This window comes from Maylandia zebra, linkage group LG6 (genome assembly GCF_041146795.1).
Source record: "Maylandia zebra isolate NMK-2024a linkage group LG6, Mzebra_GT3a, whole genome shotgun sequence".
Lineage (NCBI taxonomy): Eukaryota > Metazoa > Chordata > Actinopteri > Cichliformes > Cichlidae > Maylandia > Maylandia zebra.
The window spans coordinates 3,391,939-3,412,579 of record NC_135172.1 but is presented as its reverse complement, the minus strand read 5'-3'; the positions used below and the strand labels follow the sequence as shown (position 1 = coordinate 3,412,579).

Below are 20,641 nucleotides of genomic sequence, written 5' to 3'. Positions count from 1 at the left end.
TCCAAACTGTCTCCAGCTCTCTCCAAACTGTCTCTAACTCTCTCCAAACTGTCTCTAACTCTCTCCAAACTGTCTCCAACTCTCTCCAAACTGTCTCCAACTCTCTCCAAACTGTCTCTAACTCTCTCCAAACTGTCTCTCGCTCTCTCCAAACTGTCTCTAACTCTCTCCAAACTGTCTCTCGCTCTCTCCAAACTGTCTCCAACTCTCTCCAAACTGTCTCTAACTCTCTCCAAACTGTCTCCAACTCTCTCCAAACTGTCTCTCGCTCTCTCCAAACTGTCTCTCGCTCTCTCCAAACTGTCTCCAACTCTCTCCAAACTGTCTCTCGCTCTCTCCAAACTGTCTCTAACTCTCTCCAAACTGTCTCCAACTCTCTCCAAACTGTCTCTAACTCTCTCCAAACTGTCTCCAACTCTCTCCAAACTGTCTCTAACTCTCTCCAAACTGTCTCCAACTCTCTCCAAACTGTCTCCAACTCTCACTAACCGCAACTCTCCATCAAACACCCACATTTTGAATGAAGTCTGAGGGGTTTATATCGCTGTCATAGCTCGCGGCAAAGTTCGAACCGCTTCCTGAACCAGTCACGTGGTACAGCCGGGCAGCGAGGCTTCGGACGTCATCATTTTCAGCTCCTCCCATAAATGAAGCATACCTCGATACGCGCTTCGCGGAAACGCCCCCTCCATTACTCGACACACGTTTCGAAGCCTCGATACAGAACGTCACATCACTACAAAATTGCAAAGCTTCTGAAGCGTGATCATCGAACAATCAAGCGTTTCATTCAAAATAGTCAACAGGGTCGCAAGAAGCGTGTGGAAAAACCAAGGTGCAAAATAACTGCCCATGAACTGAGAAAAGTCAAGCGTGCAGCTGCCAAGATGCCACTTGCCACCAGTTTGGCCATATTTCAGAGCTGCAACATCACTGGAGTGCCCAAAAGCACAAGGTGTGCAATACTCAGAGACATGGCCAAGGTAAGAAAGGCTGAAAGACGACCACCACTGAACAAGACTCACAAGCTGAAACGTCAAGACTGGGCCAAGAAATATCTCAAGACTGGTTTTTCTAAGGTTTTATGGACTGATGAAATGAGAGTGAGTCTTGATGGGCCCGTGGCTGGATTGGTAAAGGGCAGAGAGCTCCAGTCCGACTCAGACGCCAGCAAGGTGGAGGTGGAGTACTGGTTTGGGCTGGTATCATCAAAGATGAGCTTGTGGGGCCTTTTCAGGTTGAGGATGGAGTCAAGCTCAACTCCCAGTCCTACTGCCAGTTTCTGGAAGACACCTTCTTCAAGCAGTGGTACAGGAAGAAGTCTGCATCCTTCAAGAAAAACATGATTTTCATGCAGGACAATGCTCCATCACACGCATCCAGTGTTGAGAAGGTTACTTTTAAAATGTATTCCATTACAGAATACAGAATACATGCCCCAAAATGTATTCTGTAACGTATTCCGTTCCGTTACTCAATGACAGTAACGTATTCTGAATACTTTGGATTACTTAATATATTATCATGCTTTTTACAACAACATGAATGTACTATTGCTGTGTGATTTATTACTATTACTGAAGGTCCGCGACTCCGAACTGTAGTAAAGGGACCTCTGACTAATACGGCGGGGTCCCTGTCGGCTCGTAGCCGAAAAATAGCTTTACTTTGTTGTGTGGGTCAACTTTTCTTGCGAGAGACAGAGAGAGGCGTTGAAAGGCTGCTCCAACGGAACTTATTGTTTTCGGAGGAAAACAGGAACACGGTGTACAGTCGAGTCTAAATAGCTTACTTACAACTGGGCTCGTCAGGCTCTCTTCTTGGCTGAAGTGGTTATTATTATATTTACATGCTTCCAGCTCCCGTTTTTCCTCGATGACAACTCGTACCTTTCCACTCCCCTTTTTCTCCCTCCTCGCGCTCACAGACCCATAACGTGTATGGCAGTCCATTCTCCCTGCAGCACGGACTACACTGCCCATGATGCTACATTCTTTAGAGCTATACTTGTAGCATTCTGCCTGTTAGCTTAGCACAACAACAACAACAACGAAAAGGCGCTCTCTCACCCAGGAAACACACAGTCGCAGAGAGAGAGAGCGTGTCGCCCTGTAACCATGGCAACCGTAACGCTGCCGCCTGGAACAACAGAACGTAGCTGTCAAATAAAACCCAAACAGTCCTGACCCGCGACAAAATGAAACAGGAAAGTACCGCAGTGTAATCCATTTATTTCAACAAAGTAACTGTATTCTGAATACCACCTTTTTAAACGGTAACTGTAACGGAATACAGTTACTCATATTTTGTATTTTAAATACGTAACGGCGGTACATGTATTCCGTTACTCCCCAACACTGCACGCATCCAAGTACTCCACAGCGTGGCTGGCAAGAAAGGGTATAAAAGAAGAAAAACTAATGACATGGCCTCCTTGTTCACCTGATCTGAACCCCATTGAGAACCTGTGGTCCATCATCAAATGTGAGATTTACAAGGAGGGAAAACAGTACACCTCTCTGAACAGTGTCTGGGAGGCTGTGGTTGCTGCTGCACGCAATGTTGATGGTGAACAGATCAAAACACTGACAGAATCCATGGATGGCAGGCTTTTGAGTGTCCTTGCAAAGAAAGGTGGCTATATTGGTCGCTGATTTGTTTTTGTTTTGTTTTTGAATGTCAGAAATGTATATTTGTGAATGTGGAGATGTTATATTGGTGTCACTGGTAAAAATAAATAATTGAAATGGGTATATATTTGTTTTTTGTTAAGTTGCCTAATAATTATGCACAGTAATAGTCACCTGCACACAGATATCCCCCTAAAATAGCTAAAACTAAAAACTACTTCCAAAAACATTCAGCTTTGATATTAATGAGTTTTTTGGGTTCATTGAGAACATGGTTGTTGTTCAATAATAGAATTATTCCTCAAAAATACAACTTGCCTAATAATTCTGCACTCCCTGTAGATGGTCAGTAGTCAATGGTCTGCTATTAATCACTGCCATGACTTCATACAGGAATGTCCTCAGAGAGGAGCTGTCGAGTTGTTTGGCTGATTGTTCCAGAATGGACGTGAGAACACTTCTTATGGTGCGAATATGTCTTTCCCAGACACCACTCATATGACTAGATGCTGGGGTGTTCATGAGAAACTCGCAGTCCAGTTTCCCTAGCTTGGTTTGATCCATTTCCTTAAATGCTTCAATAAACTCATTTCTAGTGCCGACAGAATTCATGCCTTGATCGCATCTTATCTGGCGAACTGTACCTCTGATAGCTATGAATGCACGCAAGGAGTTGATGAGGGAATCCGTAGAGAGATCGTCAAGCATTTCAAGATGCACTGCTCTAGAGCACATGCAAGTGATTAGCAAGTCATAACGCTTTAGCTCCTTGCGGCCTTCTTTCACATAAAAAGGACCAAAGCAGTCCATCCCACAGTAGGTGTATGGCGGTGTGGTCTCTATCCGATCCTCCGGGAGGTCTGCAATCTTCTGCTGCTCTGTGCGCCTTCTGAACCTTCTGCATTTTACACATTTATAGATGTAAGATGACACAATCTTGCTGCATCCAAGAATCCAGAATCCATTAGCTCGAAGTTCATTCATGGTGATCCCTCATCCTTTATGGTATGTCTTCTCGTGATAATGTTCGGCCAGTAGTGCCGACACGTGACTGTCTCTTGGCAGGATTGCTGGATGCTTGACATTGGGATGCAAAGCTGCATGTGTTAAGCGTCCGCCTACCCGAAGAATGCCTTGGTCATCAAGAAGTGGACATAAGAAGTGGACATAACTTGTGTAACTTGTTAATCTTGTCTTCAATCTGCATCACATTGTGGTGTTGCAAGGTTTTTATTTCCTGAACAAAGGCTGTTTCTTGAACCATCTTTATGATTGTTAACTCTGCTTCCTTTCTCTCTTGTAGACTACTGATGTCGTGTGATCTACTCTTGTGATCCATTGCTTCTTTCACATAGCGCTTGAGTCTAGCAACTGCCTTAATCATTCTCGACCAGGAAGATGGCCTCAACTGACCGAGTGCTCAGTGAATACCTCAGGCAGCAGAAACCCAAGAAAGAGGAGGAAGAGGAAGAACCATCATGGAAGGACAGGCCCCTGCACGGTATGTACCACCGGCAGATAGAGGAGGTGGCTGATATCCAGAAATCCTACCAGTGGCTGGACAAAGCTGGACTGAAAGACAGCACAGAGGCACTAATCATGGCAGCACAAGAACAAGCACTAAGCACAAGATCCATAGAGGCTGGGGTCTATCACACCAGGCAAGACCCCAGGTGCAGGCTGTGTAAAGATGCCCCAGAGACAATCCAGCACATAACAGCAGGGTGCAAGATGCTAGCAGGCAAGGCATACATGGAACGCCATAACCAAGTGGCCGGCATAGTGTACAGGAACATCTGTGCCGAGTATAACCTGGAAGTCCCGAGGTCAAAATGGGAGATGCCCCCAAGGGTGGTGGAGAATGACCGAGCTAAGATCCTGTGGGACTTCCAGATACAGACGGACAAAATGGTGGTGGCTAACCAACCGGACATAGTGGTGGTAGACAAACAGAAGAAGACGGCCGTAGTGATCGATGTAGCGGTTCCGAATGACAGCAATATCAGGAAGAAGGAACACGAGAAGCTGGAGAAATACCAAGGGCTCAGAGAAGAGCTCGAGAGGATGTGGAGGGTGAAGGTAACGGTGGTCCCCGTGGTAATCGGAGCACTAGGTGCGGTGACTCCCAAGCTAGGCGAGTGGCTCCAGCATCGGAGATCTCTGTCCAGAAGAGCGCAGTCCTGGGAACAGCTAAGATACTGCGCAGGACCCTCAAGCTCCCAGGCCTCTGGTAGAGGACCTGAGCTTGAAGGATAAACCGCCCGCAGGGGCGTGCTGGGTGTTTTTTTTTATATCAAATCAAAGCTAAATGTATCACCTCATCAGGAAATGTGGGGACACAGTGGGCAATGATAAGAATGCTGGCTGTTGCTGGGCCACGTGCACCCAATAAACTAACTGTGCTCCCTCAGATGAATTCTGAGTTACACTAATTCATATAATTTTGGTGCTGAAAAAACTCAAACACACTTGTTGCTGAGACATTATTCCAGTGCAAGTTCGGATAATTTTTTGAGTGAGTAGTTTTGTGTTTCTGTAGCACAGTTAGCTGTTCTAGTTAGAAAAGACCACTTCTACATTTGATGAAAGCAGTCAGTTGGAGATAGTTGTCTCACTGGCCCTGGAGTTGGTTGTCACACAACTAAGTCCCTGAGTATAAGAAATGTTTTGCAGTTAGTCATGTAAAGGCTGTGATATTTTTTTTGTTTTGTTTTTGCCAGATTGGTTTGTGCTGAGCCATATAACGATAGCTGGCCCAAGGAACTATGGCATTCCTTGTGTTGTCAAAACTGATGTCACCAAGTACCCTTGGCAATCCATGGGTATACGTTTGTAATGACTGACTTGAGTGGCTGAGTAAGTTTCAGGGTTGCTAGATTAAGACTAAAAACTTTAAAATGGAAATCCCAAAAAGTTTTCATATTTAGATGATCAAGACTTAAAATGGAGAGGAGTTCAGTCACTTTGATATTGATGTGGTTCTTCTTTGTTCTCACATGTTTACACTGAATTGCTTATCATTGCTCGGGTTACCTCTTGGAAAATCTTGGACAAAATGAATTTTGGTAAATGCTAAATGAACTAATTTTGTTATGGCGCTTTTCTACTCTCCTGGAGCACTCATTCACACTCATCCATACAAGCCCTTTTTTATGCTTAAATGCTTTCATTTTAGCATCAGATATAAAAAACATCTGGCATATTTTTATGATATCAGTGATGCATCAATTCAAATTAGAGTCATCGAATGTGGATTCTGTTCTCAGTTGTTTTTATGGATCTAATAAAGCCTGATAAAGCTAACTGCAAAAATGTAAAGGATTCCCACTTTGAGCGAGTACATTAGGTTTTGACTATTGAACGATGAATCAATGATTAACAGTTCATGGAAGAATATGTGTCATAACCAACCTGCTCTACCCTAATTATGGTATCAAGTAAGACTGGGAGGTATGTTATTTGTACTTCACCACCCTTCTCTGTCATTTGTAAAAAAAAAAATGCTTGTTAACATGTTGACAATGTTTTTCAGCAAATGCCATAAAAAAGTTATAAAAATCAGTCCCTCAGCTTCTGATAAAAAAATCAGTGGCACAGCATTTCAAATTATGTGAAGCAAGCCAAATAAAAATTGGTGCTCAAAAGATAAATGAGAGAAGAGAGCAGACTTCAGCAAGGCCTCAAAGAGATGTTCTCATTGATGTCCAAAGGATGATGTTCTCATGGATGAGTAACTTGTCTTTGTGCTTTTGTAAAGGGCTCAAATACTGTTATGTTGAAAATACAGTGGGGCAAAAAAGTATTTAGTCAGCCACCGATTGTGCAAGTTCCCCCACCTAAAATGATGACAGAGGTCAGTAATTTGCACCAGAGGTACACTTCAACTGTGAGAGACAGAATGTGAAAAAAAAATCCATGAATCCACATGGTAGGATTTGTAAAGAATTTATTCGTAAATCAGGGTGGAAAATAAGTATTTGGTCAATAACAAAAATACAACTCAATACTTTGTAACATAACCTTTGTTGGCAATAACAGAGGTCAAACGTTTACTATAGGTCTTTACCAGGTTTGCACACACAGTAGCTGGTATTTTGGCCCATTCCTCCATGCAGATCTTCTCGAGAGCAGTGATGTTTTGGGGCTGTCGCCGAGCAACACGGACTTTCAACTCCCGCCACAGATTTTCTATGGGGTTGAGGTCTGGAGACTGGCTAGGCCACTCCAGGACTTTCAAATGCTTCTTACGGAGCCACTCCTTTGTTGCCCGGGCGGTGTGTTTTGGATCATTGTCATGTTGGAAGACCCAGCCTCGTTTCATCTTCAAAGTTCTCACTGATGGAAGGAGGTTTTGGCTCAAAATCTCACGATACATGGCCCCATTCATTCTGTCCTTAACACGGATCAGTCGTCCTGTCCCCTTGGCAGAAAAACAGCCCCATAGCATGATGTTTCCACCCCCATGCTTCACAGTAGGTATGGTGTTCTTGGGATGCAACTCAGTATTCTTCGTCCTCCAAACACGACGAGTTGAGTTTATACCAAAAAGTTCTACTTTGGTTTCATCTGACCACATGACATTCTCCCAATCCTCTGCTGTATCATCCATGTGCTCTCTGGCAAACTTCAGACGGGCCTGGACATGCACTGGCTTCAGCAGCGGAACACGTCTGGCACTGCGGGATTTGATTCCCTGCCGTTGTAGTGTGTTACTGATGGTGACCTTTGTTACTTTGGTCCCAGCTCTCTGCAGGTCATTCACCAGGTCCCCCCGTGTGGTTCTGGGATCTTTGCTCACCGTTCTCATGATCATTTTGACCCCACGGGATGAGATCTTGCGTGGAGCCCCAGATCGAGGGAGATTATCAGTGGTCTTGTATGTCTTCCATTTTCTGATGATTGCTCCCACAGTTGATTTTTTCACACCAAGCTGCTTGCCTATTGTAGATTCACTCTTCCCAGTCTGGTGCAGGTCTACAATACTTTTCCTGGTGTCCTTCGAAAGCTCTTTGGTCTTGGCCATGGCGGAGTTTGGAGTCTGACTGTTTGAGGCTGTGGACAGGTGTCTTTTATACAGATGATGAGTTCAAACAGGTGCCATTCATACAGGTAACGAGTGGGGGACAGAAAAGCTTCTTACAGAAGACGTTACAGGTCTGTGAGAGCCAGAGATTTTCCTTGTTTGAGGTGACCAAATACTTATTTTCCACCCTAATTTACGAATAAATCCTTTACAAATCCTACCATGTGGATTCATGGATTTTTTTTTCACATTCTGTCTCTCACAGTTGAAGTGTACCTCTGGTGCAAATTACTGACCTCTGTCATCATTTTAGGTGGGGGAACTTGCACAATCGGTGGCTGACTAAATACTTTTTTGCCCCACTGTATGCTCTCATGCTGTAAAATGTGTGTGATATAGAAGCTGGGAATTGTATAGATGAGTGTGCTTCTCTGGTGACTCTGTCTATTCAGTGGACTATACCTGTCTGTCTATACCTGTGGTTCACAGGCTTCTCTCTTGCTTTCCATGTTTACAGACATTTCAGTTTACTTTAAATTACTTTCCCAAAGCTCAATTGCTAAAGGGCTTATGGTAGCCTAATTGAAGAAAAAAGTGTAAGTTTATAGTATAAGTTAATAAACGTACCTTGTCCCCGATCACTGACTGGGGCTGATCAAAAGGTAGAATGATGTTATGTATATCACTGATTACTGCTGTAAGGTTTGGGGTGTTTTTGCACTTCCACAGTGAGCGAGTGAGTTTGCTTCAGTATGACGTTGCAGTAAGGGCCAATATAAAGCTTCAGGCAAAGAAACAAAGAGAGAAGCAATATTCCACCTAACTAAACCAAGGATTTCACATAGGGCAAACAGAGCTTTTGTTCCAACATGTAAAAAAAAAACTTGCCAGCTTTTGTTTGGTTCCCCTCTAAAATTTTATTTTGGACAGCTTATATTTTACAGCTTATATTTAGTGATAGCAGTGAGAACAGGCACTGCAGACATTGGTTTTCTTTTGTTCCACAGCAGGGTCAGTCCTGCTTCACGAAAATCTTCATGTGAAAAGTAGATAAGAGGATTCAGACCACAGTCTAGATATGACAAAATTGTGGACAATGTCCTTAAAAAATCTGGTGCCGGTGACAGGTCCATCTTAGCCAGCAGGATCAACTGAAGCAGAAGAAATATTCTGTCAGTGTTGATTTCAAGAACAACTGCTGTGAAAAAAAATGTTTTCCACAAAGAAAATGAAAATAAAGTCACTTAAAGTTGTTTTGTAAGAACTGGAATTAGATAAGACAGTCTTAACCTGGGAATACACCAGGTGCATATAATTGAGCTGGTATCTCTGATACGATTTTGTATAGTCTTTCTCATGGCTTGAAACCACATTCGGAAAGACTACACAAAATCGGGCATTTAGTCTACACTTGTCTTTTAATTTAAAATTTACTGGATTCCCCGTGCTGCTGCAGCCGTTCACAATGTATGGTTAGTTAGGATTCTGTGATTCAGATGATGCAGCAGAACACGTGTACATGAATGCTTACTCCGTTAATTAAACCCCATCATAAATCTCTTTTTTTCAGTAGATATTTCCAGACCCTATTTTATTCCTAAAGTGTTATACTTTAGGAATACTAAAACTATGTAATCTGTATGTGAACAGCTATAGGTCCCAAATTTCAAAATTCATATGGCCTGGATCTGGCCCACACAGTGTGCTTTCACACAGTGTGAATGACGGCCCTTTGGTGGCCCAGACCTGGTTTCCCTGAGGTAGCCCGCACATGGGCCAGCACAAGGCCAGTTGCAGACACACTGGAGGTCCTTTGCTGGCCCATGTGTTACCTCTGGCAAACCTGACATGTATGACAGCAAAATAATTTCACATCCTTCTGCATGCTAGGCCAATAAAGATGGCGGCTGCATGTCTCCGAAGTACATCCTCACAGGTTTTACTCCTATCAACAGATTGCACATCACTTTTATTTAATAGCGGATCGCAGAGGTCACTTAGAAAGTGGTTCACTTTTCCTTCTGGTTCCACAACTTTTTTGGCCCTAAGTAATCACACATGTCAGGAAAGCTTTAGGTAACTTTTTTATCTCAGGGAAGTCCACTGGGTAATCACTGGCTGACAGAGCAACTTTAAATCCACAAATTTTATTATGGACAATGATGTACCCATGTACACATTATCAAGGTAAAGCTTGTGTACCAGCAGAATCTCATCATCATATTTAAAAAAAAAAACAAAGAATTGCCACTGTACCTCAGACACAAAGAAGGGAGTGTAGCAGATCATACAACAGGACCCCAACAGAGGAGTAACTTTAGACAGATCTTCTGCTTCATTACTGACACGAAGAGAAAAATAAAATGGAGAGTGAAAAATGGTTAACCCATACCATGGGTATACCCCCCAAAAACCATAACAAAAACCAAATGTGTACCAAGGCCTAATCTTAGCTGAGAAGCAACAACATAAAGAAATAGTAGCACTTGTTTTGTTAATGTGCTAAACAATCTGTGGATAAATTCAGTAAGTAAAATGTAAATTTTATCCTTGGCTTTTAAGCTTTGTAATTTTGTAGCAAAAAAACCCCCCCTTCAATATACATTAACAAGTTTCATGCTTAAATGCAAAACGGAATAGATTATGACAAGTACATGAATATCAAATAAAATAAGCTATATTTACAATTTAAAGTATAAAGTATAAAATTAAATAAAAGCATTTTTATATTAGTCAGAGGCCAAAAATGGGTTCTGTCAGTACTGTACTTCCTGTATGAGATAGATTTGATGTTTGTTCATGTGTATCTGACAGGTGTGTTTCTGACTGAGTGAGCATGTGTGTCTGTAAGCCTTTAAAGGACCATGCAGTGGCTGCAGTGAGAAATAGTCAGCATATCAGCACTGTGAAGTTTTCCTTGTCTTTTGATGCAGCAATGGCAGTAATGAGTGGGCAATACTGTGGCCTCACAGCAGGACGGTCTTGGGTTCAAAGCCACCATTTGGGCCAGGCCTTTCTGTGTGCCTGTGTGGAGTTTTCTTGTTCTTCCCATGTCTGGGTGTGTTCTCTCTGGATATCCGGGCTTCCCTCTACAGTCCAAAGACCAAAGTTAGTGGGCCTAGGTCTGAATGTGAGAGTGAATGATTGTATGTCTGTCTGTGTTAGCCGTGCGACAGACCTGTCCAGGGTATATTGCCCTATGGTAGCCGGGATACACCCCCGTCCACACTAGCGTTTTCAGTCGTTTTCACAGAGTTGTGCGTCCAGATTGAAACGGCCGAAAACGCTTACGTTTCAGTACTGCGCATGCGTGAAGCGCAAGAAGATTCGCCCTGCCTCATTTCTGTCAGCCATTTATTTACTTTCCGGGTCGTTGAAATGTTGCGGCAAAATGTTGAAGAAAAGCATTTTTTAAATGGACTAACAATGAGGTGGGGTTGTTGCTGCGAGTAACACAAAAGTACAAAGTTGCCAAAGCAAGTGAGAATTAAATAATTTGAAGAAAAGCTATCTGGAGCATGTACAGACTGATATTAACCTTTAATAGGGCTGTCAGAATTGAGAGCAAACAAAACAACTGCTGCATAATGCCCTCCGCTATCTCTGTTTAATTGGTCACATGACTAAAATGCGTCATCGTTTTCAAGTGTCCACACTGCGACGGGACAGCTCCGTTTTGAAATGTCTGTGTTTTCGAGAGCGTTTTCAAAACGCTGCATTTTTCCTTGGGGAAAACGCCATCTCAGTGTGGACGGGAGGCCGAAACGGAGAGAAAACGATGCGTTTTCAAATGAATGGTAAATGGCCTGTATTTGTATAGCACTTTTACTAGTCCCGCCTAGGGACCCCAACGCACTTTACGCACCCAGTCATCCACCTATTCACACACTGGTGGAGGCAGCTACAGTTGTAGCCACAGCTGGGGCAGACTGACAGAAGCGAGGCTGCCATATCGCGCCATCGGCCCTTCTGGCCAACACCAGTAGGCGGTAGGTGAAGTGTCTTGCCCAAGGACACAACGACCGAGACTGCCCGAGCTGGGGCTCGAACCGGCAACCTTCCGATTACAAGGCGAACTCCCAACTCTTGAGCCACGGTCAATGATGAAAACACATCAGTGTGGACGTAGCCTCAGTCTGTTTTCTCCAGTCTCACCTGCCTGCCTCCCTGCCTTCACGGTCTGAAATCAAGGATCATTACTCCACTAGACTCACCCAGGCCTTGTTTCCTCGCTTCCCCCTTCCTGCATTACTCCACCTGCACTCAGTAAAAGGACCAGATGTTACAGTCCCTGATAGTGCATTGCTTTAAAAGGAGATAATCTTGGGGGATGGTTGTTATGTGAAAAGGCAGCCCAGAAACTTTACCAGCAGCACACATTGTTGTGTGGATTTTCTTTTGCACTCAACTTTCTCAGCTAGACACCTGAGGACCTGGCTGTGTCTCCATGTGTATCTGCCCTGAGTAAGGCTAGTCCTACAACCAACCAAGATGTGTTTGAGTGTGGCTGGGACTGTACACAGGGGGCAGGATGGGTCCTTTCAAAACCACAGCTGCAGATTTATTGGGGTAGGTAGCACATTGTATGTCACTCGGATTATGAAACTTAGTCTATTAGACTCCATTCCCCAGATTTCTCTCCATGAGGTTTCTGAGGTTTCCTCTTTTCCACACTCTCCCAATTCATCCAGCGACCCTGCTTGGCCAGCGCTACAGCTCTCAAACAAGTGAGACTGTTCAGACTGCCACTGTGGATTTCCTCTGTCATTACTCACCATCATCCAGTCTTGCACCACTGCCAAGCTCTGCCAGCCACGGTTCATGTTCCATCCCCTCTAGTGTGAAATACCATAGTCCATGTTCATAGCATTTTGCTACCGTAGTTTATGTTCATAGCTTTAAGCTCCTAGTCAGAGGACTCATAGTTCATATCCATGCATTCCAGCCTTGTTCTTAGTTTTAGCTTTTGCCTCCTCTGTATTTACCTTGTGCATGTAAATAAAGTTCTGTTCACTTCACTTTGAGCCTCTTCTTGTTTCTGGGTGATAAGCCGTAACAGTTATTTGAAAAAGCCATGCCACTGCTTCCCTCCTCTCTCACACAGCTCAATCCACATGTACTGTCCATGGCACGTATGGGTCTTTCTGGAATGTGTAAGCAAACCTTGGAGCAGCTGGAGAACACTTCAGCTTACGTGGTTTATTGTTGGCATGGCTGTAAATCTTATACTTGCTACACTGAGGTCTGTAGTCATCAAGTGTTTTGAGTGCCTCAGCATATCAGAGACTGTCTACCCCCCTCCCAGAGCAAATTGGTCCATGAAGGATCACCATCGCCCTCCACAGAGCGCTGAGCCAAACAAACAAGCCAAACAAAGGCTTAGCACTGTAGGGCTTCGTTAGCATGTAGGACTCCAGAGGCAGCTGATGCACACTGGCAAGCAGAACATGACTCATGCAGTAGCTGAAACAAAGCCTCAAGTGTGGGAGGACTTTGGTGTGACCATGACTGGCAAACCATCATGCAGCTCTATATATCATAGAGATGTATGCCTATATTGCATGCCTTCAATATCATTTGAAGACATATGTAAGGCATTGACTGGAATAAATCACAGGGTGTCGCTGTTGAGCTGCATATACATTGTAGATTTAAGCTATTTTGACCATTTGTCCTCTGCAGGGGAAAGCTGCTGTCACGGCCAGGCGGATCAGCTGCACGCTGATCAGCTCTTTCTCTCGCCGGGGTGGAACTCATTGTGGGTTCACGCCCTCGACAGATGAGACACCTGGGTCTCATTAAGACGATCAGCATTTAAACCAGGAGGCGACTGCTGTTCATCACTGGATCGTTGTCTACCGCGCGTTAGTGAAGTCAAGCTACAGCAAGTCTAGTTAAGAGTATTTTCCTTTGTGCGTCGTACTTAACCCTGTCTACAGAGCTTCCTGGATTTTCCCCCGTGTGATTCCCGTGTGGCAGTGTCCCCATGGACTTCCCTGGAGACCCCTTCTTCCCTCACTCAGCTGTATATAGCACCCCCCCCCCCCCCCCCCCCCCCCCCCGCACCTTCTTGTATATACACCTGGTGAATTGTAAATAAATCCTTCTTGTGAGCATCAGAACCGGAGTCCTGTGCTTGAGTCCTCCTCCAAACCGTAACAGCTGCATCCCGCTGAGATGCCTTCTGCACAAGAAGCAGTCTGGGGGACGAGGAATAACTGGCCCATCACTAGGGTAATGCCACTGAGGTAGCTAAACAGCTTCTTGTTGGCTGGAGCCCTGGGGTAAGCGAAGTTTTCCCTGAGTTCCTAAAGGCTTTAGATGTTGTAGGGCTATCTTGAATGACACATCTCTGCAACATTGCATGGAGATCTGGGGCAGTGCCTCTGGACCGGCAGACTGAGGTGGTGGTTCCCATCTTTAAGAAGGGAGAGAGGTGGATGTACACAAGAGGATCACACTCCTCAGTCTACCTGGGTAGGTAGGTCTATTCCACAGTACTGGTTGTTAAACTTCGGACACAGAGGTGCAATGGGGTTTCTGTCCTGGTCGTGGAACACTGGATCTGATCTTTATCCTCTCAAATATATTTGAGGGAGTGTGGGAGTTTGACCGACCAATCTACATCTGTTTTGCATTAAACAGCATCCCTCGGAGTGCCCTATGGAGGGGTGCTTCAGAAGTGTAGAGTGTCTGGTGTCCCATTTTCGTTGGGTTTTGGATTTCACCAGGACTGCCCTTTCTCACTGATTATGTTCATCATTTTTGTGGACAGAATTACTGGGATTAGCCAGGTGGCAGCAAGCTCCTACTTTGCTGGCCTCAGAATTTTATCTGTGCTTTTTTGCAGATGATGTGATTTTCTTGGCTTCATCACGTGGTGGCCTCCAGCTCGCATTAGAGCAGTTAACAGCAGAGTGTGAAGTGGCAGGAATGAAAATCAGCACCTCCAAATCTGTGGCCATGATTGTCAACCAGCAAAGGGTGGAGTGCCACCCTCGGTCAGAGAAGAGTTGTTACCACAAGTGGAGAAGTGGAGGTATCTCACATTCTTGTTCACGAGTTAGGGGAGAGATTAAATAAAACCTTGATAGATGAAATGGTGGCCACAGCTGCAGTTATGCGGATAGTGTACCAGTCCATTGGGGTGACGAGAGAGCTAAGTGTAAAAGTGAAGCTCTCAATTTACCATTCAATCCATGTCCCTACCTTCATCTATGGTCTTAAGCTATGGGTTGTGACTCAAAGAGTAAGCTGGAGGATGTGGCTAGGGAAAAGGGGGGTCTGGGTTTCTCGGCTTAGGCTGCTGCCCCAGCCGTGAATAAGTGGAAGACAATGGATGGGTGGATGGACAATTGTATTATTATTTATATCCGTACAATATTTTTTGGTAATGATGTAATAATGCAGCTTGATTTTTATCTTAAGGTGTGAAGAAAACGTTTTAAGAAGAGCAAATAGAAGAAGAACCAGGACAGTTGTGTCCTCCATCACAGATCGTGTGCCGACTGTGGTGAGTTAAGGGGTTTACCTGCAGGTTCAAGGTCACTGCATTCATAGAAGACTGTTCAAAGAAGTCCTACAATTAGTTAATGCTTCAATATTAAATATCTATCTATCTTAAAGATCAATCTGTCTCTATTAATTAGCTATATAACTCAGGCTTTTAAGGTGGCAGTAATTAGACTATTACTTAAAAAGTCATCCCCTGACCCAGCTGTCAGTCCATCTTAATTTCCCATCCCATTCCTATTTTATTGTCTATAATAAATGCGTAAGTCCATTTGGGTCCTCTCTCCATTTTTCCACAGACCTGATGTGACAGAAAGACCGGACCTGTGCCGCTATAATGGACCCAGTGGACCTCAAACTATACAAGCAGGAGCAAGCAGCGGTTTCCCTTCTGGAGGTAGAAACCGTTGCTCAAACCCGAGTAGAAGCACATTTTCAACAGGACTTGTCTGGCTCTGGGGTCCCTCAAAAGCTGCACTCCACCCCTGCCGCCCCACCTGCACCTGAGCCTCAGTAGTGGAAAGTGGGTGTCGCTCGCCAATCTTTGGCTGCCCCACTGCCTCCTCATCAACAAGGTCTTTCACCTTGACATGGCTCAGCAACTCTGCCTCCTGTCTTGGCATAACGGATGCTCCATAACTCAGCATCTCTTCTCTCTCCACGAGGCTCCTGCTGTCACTGCTGCTCTTCTCGTGCGGAGCAGTACCCGGTGGTGAGTGAGACAGACTTTTTTCCTCTCTATCACCATAGGTCAACGGCTCCTGTTCGCGCTGCTAAATAGCTAACGACTGTTTATGAACAACCTAAAGAACTGTTTTGCCCTCTGAGTGTATCACCAAGGACATTTACATCTTCAATCACTTCTCTCTTCCTGTGAACATGCCAGAACCTTTCTCTCCACCTCAGCTCCTGCATGACTGCTGGGCATGCTGCCGCCATCCAGAACTGTTTCGTCTCTATATATCATAGAGATGTATGCCTATATTGTATGCCTTCAATATCACTTGAAGACATATGTAAGGCAGTGACTGGAATAAGTCACAGGGTGTCGCTGTTGAGCTGCATCCTCTGCAGGACACCGTAGTTCAGGTTTCTCATTTCCGCCGGTGCCATCTTGGTTCAGTGTTCACTGTGGTTTGCAAAGGTAAGCACTGCCAGTGGCATACCACATTGGTTTTGTAGTGTTCTACTGTATGACATAGCATTTTTTAATTAAACTAAGCATATAATGTGTTTATTAAGAGGTTCATGCACTTTCCGATTAGAGTGTGAGGAGTTTGTGTTTATGTTTCGTTTGGAAATATCTGCCACAATTTTGGGCTACATTTCTGCTTGTTAGCAGTGCACCTGCAAAGTAATGCAAGAAGGAGCACAGCTACTATTTGCTAGTTGTCCCGCTATGTTAATTTACCTGAACCCAAGGAAAGTTGTAAAGGTGCCTTCATGACATGAATACTTTTATGTAATGTGTTTTTTGTTGTTGTTGTTGGCTTTTGCTATGTGTTAATACTCACTGAGTGTTTACTGTGGTTTGCAAAGGGCCAGCAGCAGAGTTGGACTGGTTGAATGAATTTATTAATCTAGGCTGGGCTACTGTAATTCATTATTATCTGGCTGTCCAAAGAACTCCCTGAAAAGCCTTCAGTTAATCCAAAACGCAGCCGTGAGAGTACTGACAGGGACTAGAAAAAGACAGCATTTTTCCACATTGGTAAATCTAGAATCAAATGGGTAAATCCTTCCATTCACATAAAAGGTCTTGATTTCACTATTTATGTGCTTATAGATACACCACTCTTTAGTTCTCAGAATCAGAATCAGAGAGACTTTATTTATCTCCAAGGGGCAATTAAGATAACACACAGCCGCATGATGTTAAAGATAAGGACAACAAGAACAGGCAATAAGAGTGAGATAATAAATACACAGATAATCCAGTATATACAGTTTTAAAATTAAAGTGACTGAATAAGTGAATAAAGTGAATAAAGCGTCAGCAGTTTAAAAAAAGAGTATAGAGTAGTTTATGTTTATGGATGTGGGAAATGGTCTGGAGTTAAAAAGCAGAGTGGCTTTGGCGATAAAGGTGGCTCTTCTCCTCTCGGTCCTGCATTTCCTGCAGGACTGAGCATTGACCAATGATTTTAGAGCACACTGATGCAGTGTGCTGCAGTCTGTTCCTGTATGAAGGCTGAGGGAGTGGAACCAGCAGGTGATGGAGGTCATGATGCTTTCCAGGAAGGCATAGTAAAAAGTCATCATGATGGGTGTGCTGACTCCAAAGCAGTTGAGTTATAAGGAGGTGTAGCCGTTGGTGGCACCTCCTGAGAATCTCCTCTGTGTTGGCAGAGAATTTCAGGTTGTCAAAGATGGTTCCCAGGTATTTGTACTCCTCAGCTACCTCCACTGGCTTCCCGTGGATGGTGGTGGTGACTGAAGCAGCCAGATCCCTCTGCCTACTGGAGAAGGTCACCACCATCTCTTTGGTTTTCCTCATGTTCAGTTCAAGTTTGGAGCTGTCACACCTCTCTACAAACTCCTGCAGAGCGGGCCCGTGGTGTTGTGAGGGGCCTGACAGCAGTGACAGGAGAACTGTGTCGTCAGCATATTTCACCAGGTGACAGTCGGGCTGTGTGGATCTGCAGTCATCGGTGTAGAGGATGAAGAGCAGGGGGGAGAGCATACAGCCCTGGGGGGAGCCAGTGGAGGTGGATCGGAGACCGGAAAGAGAGTTGTTGACCCGCAGTCCTGTTGGTCAAAAAGTCCAATATCCACAGGATTAGCTGATCATCCAGGAAAAATCAGGAGGAAAGTTTAGTGGGCAGGATATAAGGCTGCAGAGTGATGAACGCTGATGAGAAATCAGCAAACAGAAGTCTGGCGGAGCGATCAGGGAGCTCCAGATGTTTGTGGATGGAGTCCAAGATGAAGATTTTTGCATCATCGACACCTCTGCGTGCACGGTAAGCAAACTGGAGTGGGTCCATCAGGGGGTCAGTTGCTCTTACGATGTGCTGTTTTATGATCTTCTCCATGGCCTTCATCACCAGGGAGGTGAGGGCCACGGGACGAAGATCATTCAGAGACTTTGTGTTGTTTCTTTTGGGGATGAGGATGACTGTGGAGTGTTTCCACAGCTGGGGGACGGTGTGACTGTCGACTGAGGGTTGAAATAGAGTCCAGAACACACTTCCTAGGTGCCCTGCACAGTGGCTCAGAGCTCGACTGCTGATGTTGTCAGGGCCGGGTGAGCTCCTCTCCCTGGTCCTTCTGAGGGCTCTCACCACGTCCTCAGTGCTGAAGGTGAGTGCAGAGCTGCCAGGTTTGACTGAGGATCTGGACTCCTCAAGCTGGGTGATATTGTCCATCTCAAACCTGGTGTAGAAAGCGTTGAGGTCATCAGGGAGGGAGGAGGGGTTGCTGCCCTCCACCTGGATGGTTCTGGGGGTGGTGACCACAGTATCCACAGAGGCCATGGTTTTGAGGCCCTGCCAGGCTGAGCAGAGGTCCCATGTGGGGAATTTGTTTTTCAACAGTGTTTTTGTACTCCATGACTTGTTCGTTGATGTCATCAGAGGGAGAAAGAAGGCTGTCCCAGTCAGTGGCTTCGAAACATCCTTGTAGGATGAGGATACTTTCCGCTGTCCACTGCTTGATGTTTTTGGTGACCTTTTTAATCCTCTTGATGACTGGGGTGTAAGCAGAGGCCAGCAGCACGGTGTGGTGGTCTGCTGAGCCGAGAGGGCGGAGGAGTGGGGCTTTAAATGCATCTGGTACAGAGCTGTAGCATTTATCCAGAGTCTTCCCCTGATGTGTGCTGCATGTAACATACTGTTGGTATCCTTTAAGCGACTTGTCAGGGGAACAGTGGTTGAAATCACCCAGGATGAACTTGGGAGAGTCCGGTGATAACTGCTCCAGTTTGTACATATCCATGTGTTAGAACGGCCCAGTCAAAGTCCAGATCTAAATCCAATCGAGAATCTGTGGCAAGATCTGACAACTGCTGTTCACAAACGCTGCCCATCTGATCTGACTGAGCTGGAGCTGTTTTGCAAAGAAGAATGGGCAAAGATTTCAGGCTGTAGATGTGCAAAGCAGGTAGAGACAGACCCTAAAAGACTGGCAGCTGGAACTGCAGCAAAAGCTGGTTCTACAAAGTATTGACTCAGGGGGCTGAATAATTACGCACACCCCACTTTACAGTTATTTATTTGTAAAACATGTTTGGAATCATGTCTGATTTTCGTTTCACTTCTCACGTGTGCACCACTTTGTGTTGGTCTTTCATGTGGAAGTCCAATAAAATTTATTCATGTTCGTGGCTGTAATGTGACAAAATGTGGAAAAGTTCAAGGGGGCCCAATACTTTTGCAAGCCACTGTATATAGTCAGTCTCAGCTGACTGTCAGTTCACCTTAACTTAGTCTAGCCCAGGGGTCGGCAACCTGTGGCTCTGGAGCCGCATGCGGCTCTTTTGTCCTTATACTGCGGCTCTGGGTGGTTTGGGAAAATAAATTAGAAGTATTGAGCTGAAGTGTATTTTATTTGTGTTTAGTTCTGTTTTTTAACTTGTAGTTCTAAATTGGAAGATTATTGTGATTTTGAAATATAAAAATAAAATTATATCTTATTATTTTTTCATCGTCAAAATAAGCGTCACACTCGCAGAAGCCGGTGTACCCGTCGAAACGCCGTGCATTTATCGAGACTTTCGACCCCAGGTAGGCCAATCGTGGATCTTCGGATCCACATTATGTCGGCAGCTGTTCTCCACCGTGAACTATGTTAAAAATAAACACCGCTCACGCCTCACAGACGACAGCTTACAGTCCTGCGTAAAGATGAAAGCCCCAATTTGCAGACGCTGTGCGCAGAGGTTCGGGACCATAAGTCTCATTGTAAACATATCACGGCAGACCCGACGATGTTTCCACGAACACGCTTTTCAGCATCTCTTTATTGACCACTTTTCACACACGGTTGCTGTACGCACACAGCCGGCTGTAGCTTTGCAGCTCACAGCCCGACACAGACCAACACAACCAAGGTGCGTCCGCCTCCCCTTCAGCGGCGCTGCAGACCACGCCCCGCCACGCACATTAACCAGGCAAAATACATATTTAGGCAGAATTTTGCAAATATCTATTTTTTTTTCAGCAGCATACAGCTTTTTTTCCAATTATTTTTTAAAAGTCAGGTCAAGGCTCCAAAAGCCCAAAGGCGATATGAGGATGGCTCACAACAGTTTTTGTTTGCTGGATCATTTTAGTTCAGCTGGGTGTCTTTCCTTTTGTTGTATTTCTTTAAGAGTTCAAAATGTGTTAATTACATAAATAAAATGTAATTTTCTCTGCAACTTCATGGATTTAAGCAACACACCTTAGTTGCTCTGTGGATTCTTTTAAAAAGCAGTTAAAAACTTTTCTGTTCAAACAAGCCTTTTGTTGATCCACGTATTTTATATTCTTTACAT

The 20,641-nt window shown here is 44.7% G+C and overlaps 1 protein-coding gene across 1 annotated transcript in view; it reads right to left on the bottom strand.

Moving 5' to 3' along the window:
- The window catches only part of LOC143419084 (zinc finger BED domain-containing protein 4-like), a 30,739-nt gene extending 12,891 nt beyond the window's left edge, over positions 1 to 17,848 (bottom strand). The window contains exons 1-2 of the mRNA XM_076885355.1: positions 17,487 to 17,848; positions 3,275 to 3,528 (exon numbers count right to left, since the gene is read on the bottom strand). Of these exons, the coding sequence (XP_076741470.1) occupies positions 3,275 to 3,528; positions 17,487 to 17,848 (616 nt within the window). The remainder of the gene's footprint in view (positions 1 to 3,274; positions 3,529 to 17,486) is intronic.
- Between the last annotated feature and the right edge of the window lie 2,793 nt (positions 17,849 to 20,641).